This window comes from Scyliorhinus torazame, chromosome 6 (genome assembly GCF_047496885.1).
Source record: "Scyliorhinus torazame isolate Kashiwa2021f chromosome 6, sScyTor2.1, whole genome shotgun sequence".
Lineage (NCBI taxonomy): Eukaryota > Metazoa > Chordata > Chondrichthyes > Carcharhiniformes > Scyliorhinidae > Scyliorhinus > Scyliorhinus torazame.
Window position 1 is genome coordinate 205905293 of NC_092712.1, and position 23711 is coordinate 205929003.

At 49.2% G+C, this 23711-nt stretch overlaps 1 protein-coding gene across 4 annotated transcripts in view; it reads left to right on the forward strand.

The window, feature by feature from the left end:
- Nucleotides 1-1489: 1489 nt before the first annotated feature.
- Nucleotides 1490-23711, forward strand: part of LOC140425237 (retinoic acid receptor beta-like) — a 325114-nt gene continuing 302892 nt past the window's right edge. Inside the window, exon 1 of one of the 4 annotated variants that reach the window (XM_072509317.1) lies at nt 1490-2185. In XM_072509317.1, coding sequence (XP_072365418.1) covers nt 2029-2185 — 157 coding nt within the window. In that variant the 5' untranslated portion in view covers nt 1490-2028. Of the gene's footprint in view, nt 2186-2348; nt 2530-5387; nt 5410-23711 lie in introns of those variants that run through there. The other 3 variants (XM_072509318.1, XM_072509321.1, XM_072509322.1) reach the window with 3 other exon arrangements.

Consider the following 23711-nt stretch of genomic DNA (forward strand, 5'->3'; position numbering starts at 1 on the left):
ACGGAGAATTTCGCCCCATAAGTCAGATGTGCTGCATTTCATGGCATGCAGGTACTAAAGAGCAACTTCTTTACCTAATTCATCCCTGCATTCAGAGAAGTGTTTTGGCTCATAGTTGAAGCAATCCTGGTAGCTTTAGGAGTATCCCTGCACGTACCATAAAATTATATTCTGAAATGAGAAAGCCTTTGAGTAATAGGCAATTTTTAAAAAAAATGCTGTTGTTCCTTCGTTTAATTCTCCCATAACAGACATGCAGGCATTTTCTGTCCTTGTAGCAGGCAGCCCCGGCGGCAGGGTCTCAGAGACACCACTTGTCCTAGCTGTAAAATGTTGGACTGGCATTGTCCCTACTTTTAGAATAAATGTCCATCACTCATCAATTACCATTTGGCTCTGCTTTAATGGTTACTCAAGGGAAATGGGTGGGGAATAATGGGATTGAATGCATCCCGTTCACTGTTTGGTGATGATGTATGTGCTATGTTTGTATGCAGGTGAGAAAAATCTACATAAAGTCCATCTATTTTCTCAAAAGTGAATTAGCTTGTAGATCACTTTCCAAAACAGTCGAAACATCGAAGTGTTTGTCAAAAGAAGTTTTCCTTTGAGCAGAGATGCTCCCTGTGGCATTGACTGATCGATTTTGTTCCAGTGAGCAGTGATGGATTGTGCCAATGATGTCACACTTTTGCCACGCTCAGCACAGGGGCCTGCCCACTGCCGAGGAGCTCCAGCATTTTCTCTTTTTATTTCAGATTTACAGCATCTGCAACATACTTTTGTCCTTGCATTAAACAGCTCCTGTTTATCTTCTGCTTGCGGACAATTCCGTAAAAGCTCGAGTGATGCATATAAATTCCACTGTATTATTATCCCGTGTCCATAAATATCAAATGTAAAATTCAAATTGACATGCCAAAAAAAATCTTAATATTAATGTGCAGTCCAAGCTGGTGCACTGATGTGTCGGATTTATGTAAAAAAGATATTTATTGCAATTGCAGAAACTGGGTATTTAAACTGCCGCAACTGTATTTGGATCATTGATCTGCATTGTTGTGCAGAATACATTTACCCACAATTAGTGCAATATAAAGTATCTGACTCACCAACACAACGCAGGAGTTCAAGTGAAAAAGTGTTATATTAATCTTCCTGTTTTTAAAAGACTAATTAATTCTCCCAATCACTGGGATAACAATCCATTGCTGCCGATATTAAAATGCAGCAAGTTTCGTGTGCATGATTTTGTGGGGGGAATATTGTGAGCCATTGCTTTCTCGCTCAGTCGCTGTGTGCATCGGATTTTCCCTCTCCTGCTTAATAGTTGTTAGATGCAGCTTGTATCTGCTTTGCTTGGTTTCTGGAAATATGAAGTGCTGTGGGAATCCTGGGAGCTGGTGATGTCAGGCTGGGTTGGGTCATTTGAAGGTTAGCAGCCTGGGTAGGGTTCAGAGAAAGTTCACTTGCATATATTAGGCAATTCAATCTTTTACTGTGCTTCTGTGACATAAGGAGTAGGAAGTAAGCTGGTCAAAAGCAGGACGAGCCATTTTGGAAAACAAGAGGGGTGAGCGGAGCTATTTTTGCGGCTGCAGATTTGTATCGTGCAAATTGTGCCAGGGATCGGGAGATTTCCGCGGGTCCCACAGAGCCAAGAGCGAAAGAGACTTTCAACGAAAGGGCAGCTGCCAAGGCTGAACATTAGGCAGCCTGACTCCCCCTCTCCTCCCCTGCGCCCTCTCTCATTTAGAATTGAGCGCCGTATCTGACTTTGGGGGAAAAATGGTAAATGATCATTTGGATCAATTACAGGCTTCTAGTTGTGTTGTCTGTCATAATTCATGAATCCGCTCTGGGGAACAGATCAGCAGTTCTTAACGTGCCAAGAAAAAGAGGGGCGAAAAAAAAATATAAGGGCAGAGTTTTGATGGGAGTTCGAACAACTTTTTCTTTGCAAATTTCCCCACACCTAGAGAGAGAGGAGGAACACTTTGCTTCGCAGGTTGTGGACAGCCTCTCGTCATGTTTGACTGTATGGATGTTCTCGCAGTCAGCCCTGGGCAAATGCTGGATTTCTACACTCCGAGCCCGTCCTCTTGCATGCTGCAGGAGAAAGCTCTGACTGCATGCTTCAATGGACTGACACACAGGGACTGGCAACAGAGGCACAGCACTCAATGTAGGTCTCTTTATCATTATTATTCATACTGTATATGATAGAAAATCTTGCGTTTTCTCCCTTTATTATCTCGAAACTACAACTCCCTCCCCTCACATTGCCCCCTGAACTGTCTGCGTGTAGCTGCGAATCTCCATCAGTGCTTCGCCGTGGATGGCAGGCAGGAGCTCTCTTGACAGTGGTGGAAAGTAACTGGATACTTTTGTCACTTCAACTCTGTGCCCCTATCTTTGCACGATGTGCCGAGGAATGCGGTTGGTAAACAATGGCACAAGCGCTAAAAGTGAGGAAAGACATCAGAATGGCAAACCTGACCCTCGCCCTGTGTGTTGCTGTTTGATAGGGTAGGTAGGGCAGGAGCCGAGAGGGTGCTGCGGCTGGTCAATAAATCTCCAGCAGTCCCTCCTCAGCTGTCTGTCTGCAGCACCGTCAACATTGACCAGGGAAGTGTCACTCTTGTTCATTCATTTCCACCGGTTCTTGTTTCGATGTTTTATTTTAATTGCTGGCGCCGTATTGAAGCAGAATAGGGGCAAGAGTTGCTCTCCAGTTAGTTGGGGGGGGGGGGGGGGGGATGTGGAGGTCTTATCTTAATTATTTCCAATGACGTTAAGCAAATATTTCATGGTCGTGTTTCCTCTCGTAAAATCAAACATTTGTTTTATTTTAAACAAATAAAGCATTATTTGCGCTCGAAGAGGAAAACAAATACGGATTTTACTTTATCAGAAACCAAACTCTGCTTCTGGTCTCGTAACCCGAGAATTGCGGATAAAAGATTAGAAGCAAATAGTCAAAGAAACGAGCACTTCAATTAACAACAGACAAACATCGATTTTGTTTCTATTGTTTTTACCCTCTTCGGTTCGACCATCTTTACTCGAATGTTTTGTTTGTTTGTCGTTAGATTTGCCAGGACGTTTCCCTCATTTGTCGAATAACAATTTTCAGTGCGAAGATTCCTCCGTTTATTCACATCTAACATTTCATTATTTGATTCTTCTTCGACATCCTATTGTAATAAGATCCGAACTGCGATCGCGTTTTCACCTCTCCCCGCCAAAAATAACCTCTTCTGCTTTCAACATTTTATTTTGTCTTTCTGTTGTGGGTTCCCCTTCTGAGGAAATTTGGAGCTTTTTCAGGCAAATTGGGGAAACAAAATTTGACGCGCGTCTATGTTGCAATCTGCAGATAACAAGACCATGGCTGGCCTGTGGAATAATGGTTTTATTGTAACTTAACGCATAAGGAGCACCTTCATTATAAGAGCGCGCTATGTAGGGTAAATCTGGAGGTAATATTGCCTCATGAGAGTACCAGTGACCACAGACTCGTATTTCCTGGTCTGCTGTTCCTCATTAAGCACTTTGTGGTCCTGTGTTTATTAGTGGCTAACAGAGACTGCAGATTGATTGCGTTGACCTGCCACATATCTGAAAAACCTTTTTTTGATTGTGCCAGTGTAATGAAAAGGAGATTGAGGGAGCTGACAATACTAAGGTTTTAGTAATGTAATAATGTTGTAAGAGACACTTAAATTACCTGTTTGATGTACATTCAGCAATTTCAGCTGTTAAAGGAAAAAAATCAATCCATGGTACAGTAACTTGTCCCCTGTGTGCTGATAGCAGCTGCTTTCCTTAAGCACTTTTCACTTCAAAGTTTTATGGGCAGATCTCAGTGTTTTTAAGGTTTAATTCTGTTAATAGAATGAAAATTGATGCAAATATAACTTAATTCCATTATGGTTTTAGTGCGGACACAGCCTTTTGAAATTTCTCCACGTCAAATTATTAATTTGTTGTACTGTTGTAACTAATTAAACACGATCATTCAATCAGCAGTAATTGTTGCTTATAACAAATATACCACAGGTATCACACATACAATGAGAACAAAATGGGATAGAAATTTGTCTCGGTGGGTATGTAAAATGGGCCGTATCAGATCAGCTGCCTGTAATACACAGTTCCTAATATTTAATGCCATTTACTGCAGTACAACTGTAATTTTCAATTTACCGATAGCATTCAGCAAAATGCAAAGCAAGACAAGGCTGGACTGTGGAATGATGGCTTGGAGTAACTTAATGCATAAGGAACACTTACAGTGTAAGAGCAGCTTATGTAGGGTAAGTCTGGAGGTAATATTGCCTCATGAATCTCAGTGACCACAGGCTCTAGTATTTCCTGATCTGCTGTTCCTCATTATCCAGCCTTGTCTTGGTTTGTAAATCTGTTTTGTGCCACAGTCTAAGCTGACAAACTGCCAACCCAATATATTCAGACTTATTTGAAATAAGCAGGAGCAGTATCTGTAGACATTAAAGTCTTGGACAAAGTCTGTTTCATCTGTAACTGAGATATACCTTTCCTCACCAGTACTGGGCTTTCTTTGTTAATTGATAACAATTACATATTGAGCAGTGCTTCCCAAACCTTTTTCTAATGTAACCCCGTATTATTGCCTCAGACTTCATGTGGATCCAGAGTGAAAATTGGCGGGGGGTGGGGGTGGGGGGGGGGGGGGGGGGAGAATTGCTGGGCAGGGGACAGGTGGGAGGTTGACCGATGGGTGAGGGAATATTTGCTGACCAGGGTGGGGGTTTTAGAACTACAGGGTTTACACTGAAAAAGGTGATGGCGCACCTTTTTATATACTGTGGTTGTAGCAGCGACCAATTTCAGAGAACAGATGATTAAGCTTACACTCAGCAACAGAAAAAAACTAACATTAAAAGGGGTCTCACAACTATCAAAAGTCAGTCAAAGCTCCATTACCACCTTTGCTGTCTCCGAGGACCTGCTATTTGGAGAACCCCTGACTTATAGTTTACAAATCTGGACTCTCAATGTTGCTGAGACACCATCCACTAGGAGGTGTGTTATCTAGCCCAGCTGACCATCCCATAGGTGATTCCTCCCTATCTCTGAGTAAGTGTTTGGTTTCTGCTCAGAGGCCTCTCGTGATGGAAATGCTGAGATAAACTATCATTATTTGGCTATCACAGGTGCTCAAAAGATTATTTCCTCAGCTTCTGGTATCAGTATTTTTGGGGCTTCAAAATGATGAGCTGCTGCAATACCAAGTGCTTCTGAACAAGAATGTAACAACAATTATTTGGGTCTCACGATGCTTAATCGCCTTTGATTCCGTTCTTATACATGTGGTAGAATGCGTGGCTTGAACTGTATGTTAACTCCGCCTATGGGTGAAAACAGGTAACAATGGTGTAAGTGGTCATCAATAGATAGATTAAATTAAATGAGCAATTGGATTGACTGAATGAGCCAGCTTGAATACATTACAAAATTGTGCTCCCTAAATTGATGGTGATTTATCAGTGATAATAAGGAGCATATTTTATGTTGCAATGGGAGACCAATTCAGGCATAAATCATGCTGAACATTCATTAGTACTATAATGATTAATGAATGACAATATATTTCTGTTCATTATTGTTAGAATTCCCAAATCTTGATGTTGAAAAGAAAATTAAATAAGCTACCAAGCCCAAGATCGAATTATTATTGAAAAATGAAATTCTGCCACTAATTATGAGAAATTAAGTTAAATTTTGTGTAATATTGCAACTTATTTATAAGAAAAAAACATCAACAAAATGCTGCTTGTTTATGCTTCAGACCTCTCACTGTGGAATTGAATAAACTAAAGGTGCTGCATTTGTAAATTCATATTCTCATTTCCAAGTCCCAAACTCCAATCATCCCAACTTCGTAACTTTGATTACCAAGGCAACATATTGTACAAATGCAATCTTCTCATTTCCTCAGTTGACCCCATAGGTGACCCATACAGAGTCCAGGTTGCAACCTTAAGTAAGTAGATTCCAATGAAACTTAATGATTGGAGGGTGCCCTGTGGAAAATGTTTCAGAAGATAATCTTGAAATATGTGAGGATTTAGTTTTGATCTTTCAGATTGTATTTGAAGGTTTATAGGGTAGCATTTAAAAAAAGAACACTCCTTTTCATGCACTTCAGTCCATTTTTCCCTGATACCCAATGACTGACAGATTGTGATCGTATCAGCGTCAAAATGGAATGAGGATGTAATTTCCAATTTTTTGTAATCATAATAGCAGCAGGATTTTAGTCAGTGTCACACCCTGCTGAGTTTAGATCAGCCTGTATAATACCTTCAGTGAGGTCTTTTGGTGCAGTAGGTAGCGTCTCTGCCTCTGAACCGGAAGCTCTGGGTTTGAGTCTCACTCTTGAGTGCGATGGCAACGGAAGATGTGTTCTTAAAATGGCCAAACATGTAAATCCTGCTAATATGCCTAGGGCAAGTGATAAGAGCGGGTGGGTCTCCTGGTCAGCCATACCTGATGTGGAATGGCATGTGTCAATTTGTAGCCTTTGGTGACAGGCTGACGAACTGTTCCAGGAAGAAAACTAGCTATACTAACAGACATAGCTATGTGCTTTGCCTCGTGTATCACTAGATGTGGGAAGCTTCTTCAGTATAATATCTCAGCACCTTAGGGGGAAAGGTTTCATTCAGAATTAAGGACTGTTTGACTAATTTTGATATAACTTTTAGTTTACCAATAGCTACAATGGATAAAGAATTGATCTGTTTTTCTGTTTAACTTGATAGCACCCGTATGTGCTTGTTTGTATGACATAAAGTATGTGCATTAGGTGATTGAAGTTCAAAGGGTTACTGTTTATCGAAAGCAAATATGTTTCTCATTATAAAAATGCAGGCTAGAAAGTGGCATGAATGGAAAACTGATGAGGGTTGTGTGTTGTGCATCACATATCAGAGTATGGATTAGATGAGCAAACTGCTGGGATGGGATGGGATTAACATTATAGGCAATTACCATGGTTTAATCATCTTAGAGGCTTTCTACTCTGGGGTACATATGCGATAATCATTAGTAAATATGTTGAACAGCCATGATGCACAGTTCTTTGAAAAAATTCAGGGTACTGTTTTGACATTGATATTTAATTATAAAAATGCAGGGAACTACTGGTAGCGAGCCAGGTGGTCAGAGCTCCCCTTTACAACTAACCACATGCTTTTTATCAAGATAATATACTAGAATATGATATTATTTATTTTCTGACAAGCGATATCGGTGAGAGATGTATGTGCTTTAATGGACAGATTGACAGTCAAGTTAACACACAGAAATTGCAAAGGGTACATTAAAGGAAAGCAAATTAAAAAACAGGTTGCTTATTTTGCGATTTCTGTTAAATTGTTTCTTAAAATTCAGTCACAGGATATAGCCATATTTTGAAAATTTGTTGCCCATCACTGGTTGCATTTGGGAAAGTTGTGGTGAGCTGTTTTCTTAAGCTGCTGCAGTCTGTGTGGCGAAGGTGCTCCTGTAATTCTGTTGGGTAGGCCTCCAGGATTTTGACCCAGTGATTGTGTGAGAAAGGCGATTTATTTCCCACATAAGATGGTGTGTGACTTGGAGGGGACCTTGGAGATAGTGGTGTTTCTATCCATCACGTGCCCTTATCGTTCCAGGTGATAGAACTTGTGGCTTTAGGAGGTTCTGTTGAAGAAGCCTTGGTGCTTTGCTGCAGTGCATCTTGTGAATGGTACCCCCTGTAGCCATTTTATATCGGGGGTGGAGGGACTGTATGTTTAAGGTAGTGCTTGGGGTGCAAATAAAATGTGCTGCTTTGGTCTGGATGACGTGGAGCTTCTTGAATGGTCTTACAGTTGCACTCATCCAGACAATTAGAGAGAGAGAGTATTCCATCAGATGGGAGGTGAGTTACTTGCCACAGAAAAACCCAGCCTCTGAATTACTGGTGTAGCCACGGTATTTATGCCACCTGTCCAGTTATGTTTCTGCTCAGTGGTAACCCCAAGAAGTTGACTATGGTAATGCCATTGAATGTCAAGCGGCAGTTGTTACACTATCTTTGTTGGACATGGTCGTCACCTGCCACTCCTGTGGCATGAATATTAATTGCTAGTTATACGGTCAAGCCTGGATATGTGTGGTAGAGTTACCAACTTCAAGTTGCTGACAAGTTTTGGTGGTCAAACCAATAGTTTTACAAGGTTAAAAACAGATACAATGGGTTAAAATTCAATGGTGACAATCAAACAAAGTTCTTAATACTTATTTTCTTCAAAGGTTGTATAATTTGCTGCTCCAACCACCCTCCTTCTAGTCTATAGAGCATGCTTTAAAGAACTTGTTCAGGAACAGCTCCAGTAAATCTTTGGTTGGAAATGTTTGGGCCTGGATGGAGATAATTTTGTACAATTTAGTTCACATTGTTAAACTTTGGATTTTTAAATTATTTATTTTTAATTCAATGAATTACTCCTATGCTTAAATGACACTGCTTTTACCTTGTAATGTAGTATCAGGAGGGAAGGCAACCCAAAGGTTATTTATCAGCTCACTTACTTCAGTGTTATCACTAGGTTTATTAAATAAATTGATGTGGAATTTTATTATCATAGATCATAGAATTTACAGTGCAGAAGAGGCCATTCGGCCCATTGAGTCTGCACCGGCCCTTGGAAAGGGCACCCTACATAAGCCCACACCTCCACCTTATCCCCGTAACCCAGTAACCCACCTCACCTTTTTGGACACTAAGGGTAATTTAGCATGGCCAATCCACCTAACCTGCACATCTTTGGACTGTGGGAGGAAACCGGAGCACCCGGAGGAAACCCACGCACACACGGGGAGAACGTGCAGACTCCGCACAGACAGTGACCCAAGCCGGGAATCAAACTTGGGACCCTGGAGCTGTGAATCAACTGTGCTAGCCACTGTGCTACCGTGCTGCCCCCACTATGCTACCGTGCTGCTCTTATGGTGCATTCACTCTCCACAAGTTGAGACTTCTAGTCTGAAGGAAAAGCTTTATGTATCATATGTTAAAGTTGGATTGGAATTGGTGTGGAAGGCTCCAATTGATTCAAAAATAAAGCAGGGTGAACTCCCTCCTCAATTGACACGGGAATCAGCTGCATGTACACAGGAACTGCACATTGGTGTGTGGCAAACGTGTTTTGCCCCATTGCTGCAGTTACGGTCTAACTATTTCAATGGTCTCTCTGCTACTTTTAATTCATCACCTCTAATTACTCTGAGCACTGGATGGTAATCACAGTATTTCACCCTTGTGTTAAATAGCACAGAGCCGCAACCCGAGGTTGGGAGGACAAAGTCTATTATTACATTGCTGGATTGTTTTCACTGCTGAAGTGGACATCGGATGAAAATTTGATGTGCCCGCCATTATACTTTATTGAAATCCTCATGACAATGCTGGTATTGTGTTGTAATTATGGAACAGCACTGGGAAACATCTACATCTAGCATGAGAGTACCTTTTGTGAGAATTTTGCTTGCAGACTTTCAAAGAATTAATGGAAGCACTTTCAACACAGATAGAGACTGCTCTTGTAATATAATTTAGAATTGGCTCAGAGCAACAAGAGAGGGGCCATGGGAGCTGGATGTACTCTGAGAGCTCACATTGTAGGCACCTCTTCACTCATTGAAGGTTTGATGCTGGTTATTCATGGCTGCTACAATCATTTATAAATTATTAACTGCATTTCAGAATGAACCAAATCAAAAAGTGCACATATTTTGCAAACAAGTGTCTTTTGCTATATTTTGTAAGTGAACTCTTGCTGTGTATTAAAGGCCATCTTCTAGTTGTGGTACTTGTTACTGTTAAAGCTGTAGGGATAATAATCTGCACTCGGGCCAGATGGATGGACGACTACCAGAAAAATGGAGTATTTAAAAATGACAATTATTAAGAGATGGGTTTAGTGTTGAATATTACAATAGTCATACTTCTCTCTGAAATGCTTATAACCCTTAATATCACGTATTGGCTGTATCTTATGCAGCTCAATAATTGGAGATCTGGTGACTTGGGTAGAAATAATACAGAAATTAATTTCTTAAACAAATTGACTGATGCATAACTTTGCTGTGCTAATTCAGCTTTCGTATTTGAAACCTCAAACAGTGTAGTGAATTTGTTTTTCTTCTATACACTGCATTAGAAAATAGAATTTTGATTTTTTTAAACCTTTAGACAAAATAGGTTGCATCAAATTCAGATTTAATCACCTGCTGGAATGACAGAATTACACAGCACATTGTGTATTTTCAAATGCCAATAACATACTTTCCAATGGAAAGTCTCAAAGCTCAGCTAAAAAGATCCTCAAGGTGAAAAATAAAGCATGCAGATGGATATTACTTTACGGCTGAATGAATGGTGATCAGGATTAGTGAATCCAAAAATTCATTTCCTTTCTGCTTGTACAAACTGACTACGGTGAACAGGTGGGTCACCATTTTAACTATAAGCTTGCTTACAGATGAACTAAAAGAATAAGCAAGCAAGAACGGGCAATGAGTGCTTCACATTATGAATATTTAATTTTCTTTTTGTTATAATGCTTGGCTTTTGATGTTTACCAATTCAAGCTGCAGACCATGCCTGTTTGGAATTAGCCATACTAGCACAGTAACAAGTGTGATCAAACAGAGCTCCTTACTAGGCTGACAACTGACATTGCTAATTGACTCAATGTTAAACGAGCAATGCCAGCATCAGCACTGCACTGACCTATGAACATCTGAATTATTGAATCATATCTAGTGACTGAAACATACAGCCTCCAGTCTATTGCTTTGGAATTCTTTGCAAGGATAGACAAAATCATCTTTTTTTCTTCCCAATTTTTCAGAAAAGCACAATTCATGATTAACTTCTTTTCTATTTGATTTGAGATATTTTACTTTGCTTCCTTTCCTCAAGTCAGCCTTTCACATCAACATGCTCCTCTTGGGATGGGCTGGTCTGAATTCATCAACACTTTCACAGACATCATGATACATTGTTTCCCCGAAAAGGTGGCTTTAACAACGTAGGGATCCCTTTCCAGCCAATTTTCCCACTTTTCCACCCCCACCTCAACTTTGCGACCAGATGTCTCATCAGAACCTGGAAAGGAAGCACACCCTATAAACTCTTCCGGAAGTCTGTGTGCAAATGCTGTTAATGACTGCATCTCAAGCTCTGTCTCCTAGTTAAAGCTCAGCACTCTGTTATTGTAGCCAGCTGGGAGCCACTCTAACTAGTATTCCTGGTGATGTGATCCTGTGTAGCTTTGTTATGCCCCCCTTCGTCACCCCTTCCTAAAACATTGTCCATTCTGTACACCTTATAGAATCTTGCTCACCTTTATCATTACTACATCCATTTACAGATTAAGTGATTGAAACAATTTTGTTCAGTGGCAGAGGTGTCAAGGCAGTGTCAATTTGGCTAAAGTACCTTTGTTTCATCCACATCCCCAGCTTTATTACATTGTAAACATTTAATTGATCAATGTGCTTAGAGGTTTGTGACTCATACACCTATTTGCTTTCTGGCAGTTAGCTGAGGGTCCCCATTTGATCAAAACTTTGCGTACTGTCAAATAAGCTAACTTGGAGTCTTATTGTGTGCACCTGTTTCCCAAACAATTCTGAGCCATGTATTTGAACCATGTATCACAGAGAGCCCGATCCCAGCAGCACTGCATAGGCAGACCTATGTGCATGCCTGGGTCAAACATACCTACTGAGGGTCGTTGGCAGTTCACTGAGTCAGGTCTGGTAAGTGGCAAAAACCTACTTCTTTAAAGAGCTTAAGCTCCTTCACTGCCTGCTCACAAAAACAAATGACATTCTCCCAAGGAAAATGTAACCTGAACAGTTCTTGAAACTATAAGCTTGGTTTACAGTGTCAAAACTAAGCATGGTTCTCTTTCAAGGCACATACACATGAAATTTATAGTGAATGAACTAATAGGATTTACGTGGGGAGAGGGGATAATGAATGGAAGTGTGTTGTGAGAGCTGACTGCTTTAATTAGTCTGAGATTCCTTCAATATTTTAGGTTCAAGATTTTTGTTCAAATATTTTTATTGTCCTTTTTATGTGACTTTGGCTCAGTTGCCACCTCTGAACCAGAAGGTTATGGGTTCAAGTACCTCTTCTTGACTGGAGCACTAATGATGCAGCACTGAAAGAATGCTTGCTGCATTTTCAGGTGCTGTCTTTTGAATTGAACGTTCAAGGAGTCCCTGACTACATGTTCAAGTGGATATTTGGGGAAGAGTGGGCAGTTCTTTTTCCTCAAGTCAACAGCCTGGAGTTTGCAATCACAATGACAGTGGAACTGTCAGCATTTGCCAACATTACTACACTGAAGCTAACAGATACTTGAAGAATTTTCAAAAATGCACAGATAAACACGGAAATCTCAAAGTGGCTGTCAGTATTCTACTCTCTTCCAGAGAGTGTGCACTGTTGAGGTCCCTCAAGTGTGCAATCGCTAAGCAACCCGTAAATTCTGAAAAATCACCACTTTTATACTGTTTATCATGCTGTAAATACCTTTGCAAAACATACACCTTGATAATAAACTTTGTGTTTTTAATGGCATACTAACTCTTAGAATTATTGCTAAACAACCTCATTGACTCTGAAAGCAAATATTTTTGGAATGTCAAATTTCTCCATCAGGTGATAAGATTCACATATTTTAAACTTTTTTTGTTTGTTCATACTGATATTTTAGCTTTTATCTAAATCCAGTTGTCATTATTTTTTTGCCACCTGAATTTTTAAACTGGGAGTAAAGGGCATTAGTGCTTTTAACTTTCCAGTTGGCTGTCTGTGAAAATACTTCAATATGATTGGCTACTACCCCCATTTGCTCACGTTACTATTGCTGCACATCTGGAGATCCTTTTGACTTGGGACCAGATTTAAACCGTCATAAAAGGGGAAATCTGAGGTGGGATTCTCCCCTACCTGGCGGGGTGGGGGGTTCTGGCGTAATGGAATGGCAGGAACCATTCTGGCGTCGGGCCGCCCCAAAGTCTCCGCACCTTTAGGGGCCAAGCCCTCACCTTGAGGGGCTAGGCCCGCGCCGGAGTGGTTTGCGCTCCACCGGCTGGCGGGAAAGGCCTTTGGCGCCACGCCAGCCGGGGCCAAAAGGTCTACGCTGGGCGATGCGGGTCGGCGCATGCGCGGGAGAGTCAGCGGCTGTTGACGTCAACCCCGCGCATGCGCAGGGGAGGGGGTCTCTTCTGCCTCTGCCACAGTGAAGACCATGGCGAAGGCGGACGAAAAAGAGTGCCCCCATGGCACTGGCCCGCCCGCGGATCGGTGGGCCCCCACCAGGACCCCGGAGCCTGCCCATGCCACCTTGTCCCGCCGTTCCAAAGGTGGTTTAATCCACGCTGGCAGGACAGGCATTGCAGCAGCGGGACTTTGGCCCATCGCGGGCCGGAGAATCGGCGGGGGTGGGTCCGCCGACCGGCGCGGCGCGATTCCCACCCCTGCCGAATGTCTGGTGGCGGAGACTTTGGGACACGGCGGGGGGGGGGGGGAATCCCGCCCCTGATCTCTGTGAAGCCGGGTTCCAGCTCTATCAAGACCTGCCCCGCTGGAGTGATGGTGTAAACCCCGCCCACTCATTTTGTTTCTTTAAAGAGGCTCATTATCTGGTGAGAAAACTGGTCAATGCAACTGGAGGGCTGCACACCAGTTTTCAGCCTGAGCCTGGAACTTTGCCAAATTATGGTAAGATTCCACCCAGTGCATTGCATGGAAAATTACTGAGAGATATGAGGAGAACAATAACCTGCATTTATATAGTGCCTTTAATGTCATAAAATGTCCCACTGAGTCACATAAGAAAATTTTAGGGCAGATACCACAGGTTAATCAAAAAGGTAAATTTTCATAAGCGTTAAAGGAAGAGGGAAGGATGGACAAAAGGGAAGTTTTAAGGAGGAAATTCCTAGCTTCGGGCTGAGGAAAATGAAGGTGCAGCCACCAATGGTGGAGCAATGATAATTGGTGATGCTTAAGAGACCAGAATTAGATGAGTGCAGGTAAATTGGAGGGTTGTGGGGCGAGAGAAGATTACGGAGATATGAAGCGACAAAGCACTGGAGCGATTCAAAAACCACGGGCGTCATTCTCCGACCCCCCCAGAGGGTCGGAGAATGGCCGTTGGCCGCCGTGAATCCCGCCCCCGCCGGTTGCCGAAGTCTCCGAAGGGAGAAAAGTCGGTGGGGCGTTAATGGCGCCGCTGCCGCGGAGAATGTCACGTGTCTGCGCAAGGCAGCCGATTTTCGGCCTGCCGATATTCTCCCTTCCGGATGGGCCGAAGTCCCGTCGACGCGATGACCGTTCACGTCGACGTGAATCAAACCTCCTTTTCATCGGCGTGACCCGGTGCTCCAGGCTCACGCCGACCAGCGTGGAGGTGAGTGACGGCCTGGGGGGTTGGCTCTGGGCAGGCAATGGCGTGGCCGCAGTCTGATTGCATGAGGAGAGGTGTGTCTCGGGTTGTGTGTGTGTGTGTGTGCGGTGGGGGGGGGGGGTGGTTAGAGTAGGCTGGGCTCCGGGGGAGTGCCGGGAGGGGGTCCGTGCCGGGGTGGAGGTTGGAGGGGGGGGGGGGTCCGTGCCGGGGTGGAGGTTGGGGGGGGGGTGGGTCCGTGCCGGGGTGGAGGTTGGGGGTGGTCCGTGCTGGGGTGGAGGTTGGGGGGGGGGGGTCCGTGCTGGGGTGGAGATTGGGGGGGGGGTCCGTGCCGTGCCGGGGTGGAGGTTGGGGGGGGGTCCATGCTGGGGTGGAGGTTGGGGGGGGTCCGTGCCGTGCCGTGCCGGGGTGGAGGTTGGGGGGGGTCCGTGCTGGGGTGGAGGTTGGGGGGGGGTCCGTGCTGGGGTGGAGGTTGGGGGGGTCCATGCCATGCCGGGGTGGAGGTTGGGGGTTGGGGGGGGGTCCGTGCTGGGGTGGAGGTTGGGGGGGGGGTTCGTGCCGTGCCGTGCCGGGGTGGAGGTTGGGGGTTGGGGGGGGGTCCGTGCTGGGGTGGAGGTTGGGGGGGGTCCGTGCTGGGGTGGAGGTTGGGGGTGTTCCGTGCCGTGCCGGTGTGGAGGTTGGGGGTTGGGGGGGGGGGGGTCCGTGCTGGGGTGGAGGTTGAGGGGGTCCGTGCTGGGGTGGAGGTTGGGGGGGGGTCCTTGCTGGGGTGGAAGTTGGGGGGGGGGGTCCGTGCTGGGGTGGAGGTTGGGGGGGGTCCGTGCCATGCCGGGGTGGAGGTTGGGGGTTGGGGGGGGTCCGTGCTGGGGTGGAGGTTGGGGGGGGGTCCGTGCTGGGGTGGAGGTTGGGGGGGGTCCGTGCCGTGCCGTGCCGGGGTGGAGGTTGGGGGTTGGGGGGGGTCCGTGCTGGGGTGGAGGTTGGGGGGGGGGGTCCGTGCTGGGGTGGAGGTTGGGGGGGTCCGTGTCGTGCCGGGGTGGAGGTTGGGGGTTAGGGGGGGGGTCCCTGCTGGGGTGGAGGTTGGGGGGGGTCCGTGCTGGGGTGGAGGTTGGGGGTGGGTCCGTGCCGTGCCGGGGTGGAGGTTGGGGGTTGGGGGGGGGGTCCGTGCTGGGGTAGAGGTTGGGGGGGGTCCGTGTTGGGGTGGAGGTTGGGGGGGTCCGTGCCGTGCCGGGGTGGAGGTTGGGGGTTGGGGGGGGGGGTCCGTGCTGGGGTGGAGGTTGGGGGGGGTCCGTGCCGTGCCGGGGTGGAGGTTGGGGGGGTGTCCGTGCCGAGGAGGGGGATGGGAGGGCAAGTGAGTTGGTCCCCCTGGCCAGGTGCCAGCCTCCAACAGTTGGACCCATGCGGTCCATGCCACCTGGCTGGGGGGAGGAGGGTATATGGGCAATGATGATATGTCATCGTTCCCCTCCCCCCCCCCCCCCAACCAGGCCGTCATGTTTTCAGATCATCCAGCGATGTTGGCCGCCGTGGTGGCAGCCGCTCATGTCTATGTTGCCCTGGATGAGGAGGGGGAGGAGGAGGAGGAGGAGCGTGCCAGAGAGGCGGCGCAGGCTGCCGCAGAGGGGCAGGCAGCAGCCGCCCAGGCTGGAGGGACACCTGACCGACAGGACGAGGAGGGGGAGGAGGACGTCGCGGCCCCACGGCAACGGAGGCACCCGAGGGCGCCCCGTGTATACCGGCCCCGGCAGTCATACCAGGACCTCACGGACCGGGAATGCAGGAGGAGACTCCGGATGAGCCGGGAAACCGTGGCACACATCTGCCACCTGCTGGCACACCTGTCACCTCGTGGCACTGGCGGGGGACACCCTCTCCCCGTGTCCGTCAAGGTTACGGTGGCCCTGAACATTTATGCAATGGGGTCATTCCAGGCACCGAGTGGGAACCTGTCCGGCATATCGCAGACATCGGTGCACCGGTGCATCCGGGCAGTGACAGATGCCCTATATGCCATGGCGCACCGCTACATCCGCTTCCCCGTGGACCGGGCCAGCCAAGATGCCCGGGCCGTGGGCTTCTCTGCCGTGGCCGGGTTCCCCATGGTCCAGGGCGCGATCGATGGGATGCACGTCACCGTGCGGCCACCTGCAGATAACAGGGCCGTGTTCACTAATTGGAAGGGGACCTATTCGATGAACGTACAGGTGGTCTGCGACCACCGCATGATGATCCTGCACGTCTGCGCCCGTCACCCAGGCAGTGTACACGACTCATTCGTGTTGTCGCGGTCATCCATCCCCGGCATGTACGAGGGACGCCATCCCCGGCTGAGGGGCTGGTTGCTGGGCGACAGGGGCTACCCATTGCGATCGTGGCTGATGACGCCTATACGGAGGCCACGCAATGAGGCGGAGAACCGCTACAATGATGCCCATGTAGCGACAAGGGGAGTGATCGAGAGGTGCTTTGGCGTGCTGAAGATGCGTTTCAGGTGCCTGGACCTCTCTGGGGGTGCCCTCCAGTATCGGTCAGATAGGGTCGGCCGCATCATTGTGGTGTGCTGCGTCCTGCACAACATAGCCCAGCAGAGGGGCGATGTGCCGCAGGCAGCGGAGGGCGGAGTGGAGGAGCAGCAGGAAGAGGCCCAGTCCTCCCCAGATGAGGGGGATGGGGGCAATGGTCAGGGCAGACGGGGTAGACACAGGCGGGTGGCTGTCCACCGTTACCGGCTGGCCCAGCGGGCACGGGACAGACTGATAGACGCCCGCTTCACTGACTAGATGGGCGTGGGAATCGGGTAGTATGGCCACAGACCGCACACCATGGCAACAGCCGACCACCCACACCCCCCACCCATCCACCCACCCCCATTGCCGATCCACCTGCAGCACAACGGGCCGGGCTCACACAGTTGCGGATGGACGCGTGTCTATCGCAGGCCATGGAGGATGATGACAACCCGCCTTGCGATGAGCTCCTGGCTCTACATCGTTGGACTTTGTCTGACCCATGGCCACAGTACCACCATCCACCCGGACCATCCCTGCATGCGGCTGTGACACTGCAGCGCATGGTCCCGTCCTTTGCCCGGGGGATGTTGATGGCGGCCCAGGGGGAAGGGGGCAGACTCACCTGGGGCTGAGGTAAGACCACCCCTCACACACACACTTGCGCTCAACGTACATGACACCCCCGCACACTTTGGACAGAGCACAAAGCCAGCTTCGGTAGGTGTAACATTGACTTTAATAACCAAAGGAGTTCATGCACGTGCCCTAGCCCCTAAAACTCATCTGTGCCCTGCACCCGTGCCAACTTACTCAGTGTCTAATTGTTTGGCCTTACGGGCCCTTTGACTACGTCTACGCGGTTCCCCAGACGGTACAGCAGAACTGGAGGTGGACTCCTGTGATTCCTGCCCTCTGACACTGGATCCCTTTGGCGGCCGTTTCCTGGGGCGTCCTGGCTAGATGGGCCAGGCTGCGGCCCGGGCGACTGGGATGGCGAGCTGCCAGCCTGTCCTGCCCGTTGCCCACCCGATGCACCTGGGACGGAAGGGGGAGGAGTCCGAGGTGTCGCGGTGTACCGGGACCTCCCCTACAGAGGGAGCCGGGACGGACCACACCACCTCCTCCTCCCTCGGGGTGCCCGATGGCCCCCAGGCCTCTACATGGGTGGGGGATGCGAACGGACTGGCCATCCGACGCCCCCCCCGACATCTGGCGCTGCCAGTCCTGGAGGCCCGTGCTGGTATCGACAGGGGTCTGCAGGTTTGCAGCTATGGAGCCCAGGGTGTTGGCAAACCCTGTCTGTGACAGTGCGACGCCGGCTCGCACATGGCCACTGGCGCCAATGCCCTCAGCGATGGCCTGCAGAGACTGGGCCATGGCCTGCAGAGACTGGGCTATGGCGTTGAGCGCCTCTGCCATCTGGCGCTGGCACTGGCTCATGGCCTCCTGTGAGAGGGCAGCCATTTCCTGGGCCACAGACGCTGCCTGCACGGAAGGCCCCAGGCCTCGCAAACCGTTCCCCATGTCTGACACCGTCGCACCCATTGCCTCCACCGCGGACGCCACCCGTGCGGTGTCAGCCTGGGTGGCACACATGACCAGCACCACTCCCAGCTCCTGGACGCGGGTGGACTCCTCCACCTGCGACCGCAGCCGCCGCAAGCCGCCCGTCACCCTCTTCGCTCGTCTCCGGGTCTGTGGTTGCATCGGATCTATGTGTGGGTGTGGTAACAGCGGGAACCCGGGATCCATCTGGGCGGCAGATGTTCGCTTGGGCTGGGCTGCCCTCCGACCGCCCGGTCCCTCTGCTGCTCCTACCTCCACCTGCTGTACCGGGACGGCTGTGTTGTGCGCACTGAGTGTACCAGACGCTTCATCACTAAAGTGCCCAACCGTGGTGAGTGTTTCTGCGATGGTGGAGGGTGTTGGTGACAGCAGTGGCGTTGTGTCGTGCTCTTCGTCCCACTCTGAGTCCATGGCACTTTGGGGTGGGGGTTCGTCTCCACCCATCCACTCTGAGTCACTGTCCGGTATTTCGTCTTCCTGGGTAGTGCTGTCCCGGGTAGGGGTGTCCCGGGTAGTGCTGTCCCGGGTAGCGGTGTCCCGGGTAGTGGTGTCCTGGGTAGTGGTGTCCTGGGTAGTGGTGTCCTGGCTCGGATGTGACGGGGGCCTGTGGCTGCCCCCCTCGTCGCTGGGTGGTCGCTCCTGCACGTGACGGGGGTGTCGTCTCCCTGTTGCTCCAGGTCTCTCCGTCTCCCGTGGTGTGCGAGGGGCATCCTGCGGGCATCGCATGCTGGAGGGTCCGGGTCTCTCCGTCTCCCGTGGTGTGCGAGGGGCATCCTGCGGGCGTCGCATGCTGGAGGGTCCGGGTCTCTCCGTCTCCCGTGGTCTCCGAGGGGCATCCTGCGGGCGTCGCATGCTGGAGGGTCCGGGTCTCTCCGTCTCCCGTGGTCTCCGAGGGGCATCCTGCGGGCGTCGCATGCTGGAGGGTGCGGGTCTCTCCGTCTCCCGTGGTCTCCGAGGGGCATCCTGCGGGCGTCGCATGCTGGAGGGTGCGGGTCTCTCCGTCTCCTGTGGTCCCCGAGGGGCATCCTGCGGGCGGTCTGCATCTGCGGGGATGGGTGCCTGGACGTTTGGTCCTGCGATACACAATGAAGCATGCATGGTTAGACATCAGGCAGTGATCAGGTGATACGGGGGAGGGGGATATAGGGGAGGGGGGATATGGGGACTGGCTGTCGGTGGCTCACTCGCTAGTACGCCCCCGACCTCTGCATCAGCAACCTCCCGGTCCTCGGGTCCGCCAGCCAGTTCCAGGGCCCTTTCCTCGTGTACGGTCAGTGGCCTCTCATCAGCGGGCCCTCCTCCAGTCCTCACATGCTCCCTATTGTTGTGTGCGCGCTTCTCCTGTGGGGGGGGGGGGGGGGCAGGGGTAAAAGGCAACAGTGTTAGGCAGGTATATGAATGCACGCCATTGGTTGCGCGTGCATTGCAGAGGTTAAGGTTAGGGCTGGATTCACTTGGGGATATGGGGGATATGGGGTATATGGGGGTGGGGGGGATATGGGGGAGGGGGGATATGGGGAGGGGGGGATATGGGGGAGGGGGGATATGGGGGATATGGGGGAGGGGGGATATGGGGGATATGGGGGAGGGGGGGATATGGGGGAGGGGGGATATGGGGGCAGGGGGATATGGGGGAGGGCGGGATATGGGGGAGGGGGGATATGGGGAGGGGGGGATATGGGGAGGCTCACCCTGCCTGCTCTGACGACGTCGTTCACCTTCTTGTGGCACTGGGTGCCTGTCCGTGGTGTCAGGGCCACAGCGGTGACGGCCTCTGCCACTTCCCTCCACAGACGCCGGCTGTGGCGTGGGGCAACTCTGCGGCCGTGCCCGGGATACAGGGCGTCCCTCCTCTGCTCCACCGCGTCCAGGAGCGCCTCCACATCGCGTGACTCTAACCTCGGGGTTGAGCGACGGCCAGCCATCCAGTCGGGTGTTGCGGTTGGGTGTTCCGGTCGGGTGGGGGGGAGCAGCGCGGCCTCATGAGCCGTCACGCCGTCCAGCGCGTATGACGCTGCACGGCGTGAACCACTGCGCAACCGCGGACCCCGTTACGTCCTTGCTAGCCCATTTCGGGCCGGAGACTATCGACCCATTTTTCCGACGTGACGCAAGTCGGATTTGTGCCGTTTTTTGCGCCGATCGGCGGACTTTCCGCCGATAACGGAGAATTTCGCCCCAGGATGAGAAATTGAAAATGAAGGCGTAACTTAATCAGGCACCAGTTTAGGTCAGTCAACAGAGGGGTGCTGGATGAATAGGATTTGGTGTATGTTAAGAATTGGGCAGTAGAATTTTGGATGAGCTCAGATTTACGGAGGATAGAATGTGGGAAACTGACCAGGAATACATTATAGGAATAATGAATTCTAGTAGGCTGTACATGAGTTCAATTCTTTGTTTGCAATTTGAAATCGATTGTCAGAATGTCACAGTCATTTTCACTGTTCAAAGGGCATCATTGCATCTATACAATTATTGACAAAACCGTTTCACTTTATATGGTGAACGTATGACATCATTGCTTAATGTTTTTTGTGTTATGATGACGTTTATATAATGAAAATGTATTTTTGCCCAATACCATTGTGTTATGTAGCTCCAAAATGACAAAAAAATCCCTTTTAAGAATTTTGGCTGCAAAATTTGGATGCCTAGCAGCTGTACTTTTTGCACTTCTGGTGCCATTTTATGTCTAAAATGGCATCCACCCACACTGCACACTTATGGGGCGTCATTCTCCGACCCCCCAGCGGGTCGGAGAATGGCCGCTGGCCGCCGTGAATCCCGCCCCCGCCGGTTGCCGAAGTCTCCGGTACCGGAGATTGGGCAGGGGCGGGAATCGGGCCGCGCCGGTTGGCGGACCCCCCCGCTGGATTCACCGGCCTGGATGGGCCGAAGTCCCGCTGATAAATTGCCTGTCCCGCCGGCGTAAATTAGAGTACCTATTTACCGGCGGGACAAGGCGGCGTGGGTGGGTTCAGGGGTCCTGGGGGGGGGCGCGGGGCGATCTGACCCCGGGGGGTGCCCCCACGGTGGCCTGGCCCGCGATCAGGGCCCACCGATCCGTGGGCGGGCCTGTGCCGTGGGGGCACTCTTTCCCTTCCGCCTGCGCAACGGTCTCCACCATGGCGGAGGCGGAAGAGACTCTCCCCACTGCGCATGCGCGTGAAACTGTCAGCGGCCGCTGACGCTCCCGCGCATGCGCCGCCCCGACATGTCATTTCCACGCCAGCTGGCGGGTCAACAAAGGCCGTTTCCGCCAGCTGGCGGGGCGAAAATCCCTCCAGCGCCGGCCTAGCCCCTCAAAGTTGGGGCTCGGCCCCCAAAGATGCGGAGCATTCCGCACCTTTGGGGCGGCACAATGCCCATCTGATTGGCGCCGTTTTGGGCGCCAGTCGGTGGACATCGCGCCGTTTGGGGAGAATTTCGCCCATGGTGTGGGCCATGTGGGTTGCCATTTTAAGTAGGTCATTACGCAGCCACTGGATGTAACCTCACACAAATGGGTATTCATTGGACAGGAGGAAGAAACCCATACCCCACTCCAATCCTGTTTAAAAGGATTGTCAACTACTTTCAGCTCAGTCACTGATTGATTCCTATTAGCTGTTGCTGAATTATTAGTGGAAGTGTTTGGAGATTTGTACTGCTACTTAAAGTTGTCAGAGTTTAGAGGGAGGTGTGTATAGGATGCGGTGAAGATCTTAGTTCTCACTTGAAAAGTCCTGTTCAGACCTCTTGCTCCTAGTCATGTGTGCTAGAGTTGCCAACCCTCCTGGCCTGCAGCATTACAGAGAGAATGAGCAGAGGCAACACAGTGGAGGAAACAGTTGGGCAGGATCCCCCCCCCCCCTATGGTGTGTTTTCCAGCAGTACAGGCAGCTCACCATTGGCTGCCAATGGGATCTTCCTGTCCTGCTGATGTCTATGGTATTTTGCATGGCTCGCCCACCCATGTTGTGGATCAGCCTACTATGGAAATGGCCAGAATTTTATTTCCATTGATTCCCAATCTCCAATGCCAGTTTTATGCCTGAGCAGCAAGTTGAAAAAGCTCCCACTGTGTCTTCAAGAAAGAGGGGCTTGAAGGGAGAAAGGAAGAGGAGATTATTATTGAAATTTATTTTCAGCCCAAGTGGCAGAAATCACTTGTTGCATCACTTTTGGCAGCTTGATAAAAAGAATATTTTCGAACGTGAAGTACAATTGGTTGCTTTATGTAACTGTTAGATAAAGGGGAACATCTGGGTGTGATCGCCCCTGTCAGTGGTGATCGCAAGACATGTATCTACTGTTGAAATCTTGAATTGGCAGCTGTTGTAAATGTACCTTACTGTTAGCTTCATATTTTTCCTCAGTCTCCAAGTACTGTCAAGAAGAGGTGAATCATAGCCACTGCCAGCCTTCCATTATAATGACTCAGTGCCACCGATGATAAAGATAAGGCTAGTGAGCTACTAGTCTTACTTTTCCTGACAGTAAAAGTGTTACCTGCATAAACCTAGGAATCTATAGATAACTGACATCCAAATCAAATGTTGAGATACCTATTAAAGTATGCACTTTGTAAATACTGGTTTATAGTTTTGTCTATCATATTGCTCTTAATTATTGATCTTAATTATGGGGGATATTAATATCACAAGTTTTATTACTGTAATCAAACTGCAAACCTGAGGATACAATTAGAAACCACAATAACCATGATTCTCTGTGGTATAGATCGGTGGCCTCTTTGCGCAGTTTATTATATATTTTGAAACCCATGACTTATTACATCACCACCCACTGTTCCCTTGTTTCCTCCCACTCGTGACCAAAATAGAAAATAATCAGTGCATGAAGTTGATTCCCAAAGTTGTCTGTGTATATTTAAACAAAGGATTAAGTGTTTTTGTTGTTACATATTCAATAGTATCATTAAAAATAACACGCACATATTCTAATAAACAAGCCAATAGGTTCTTTTCTGTCAAATCCACTGTTCCTTACCTGGCGAGAATTAATTCCACTGGTTTGATTTCTACAGAAGTTCTCCAGAGGAGTCCAGGTGAAATTACTCACAGCCCACACTCTGGGAGTGAACTTGTCAGCTTTGTTTTTAGGTTAACTCACAGGCACATGCAACCCTTTTGGC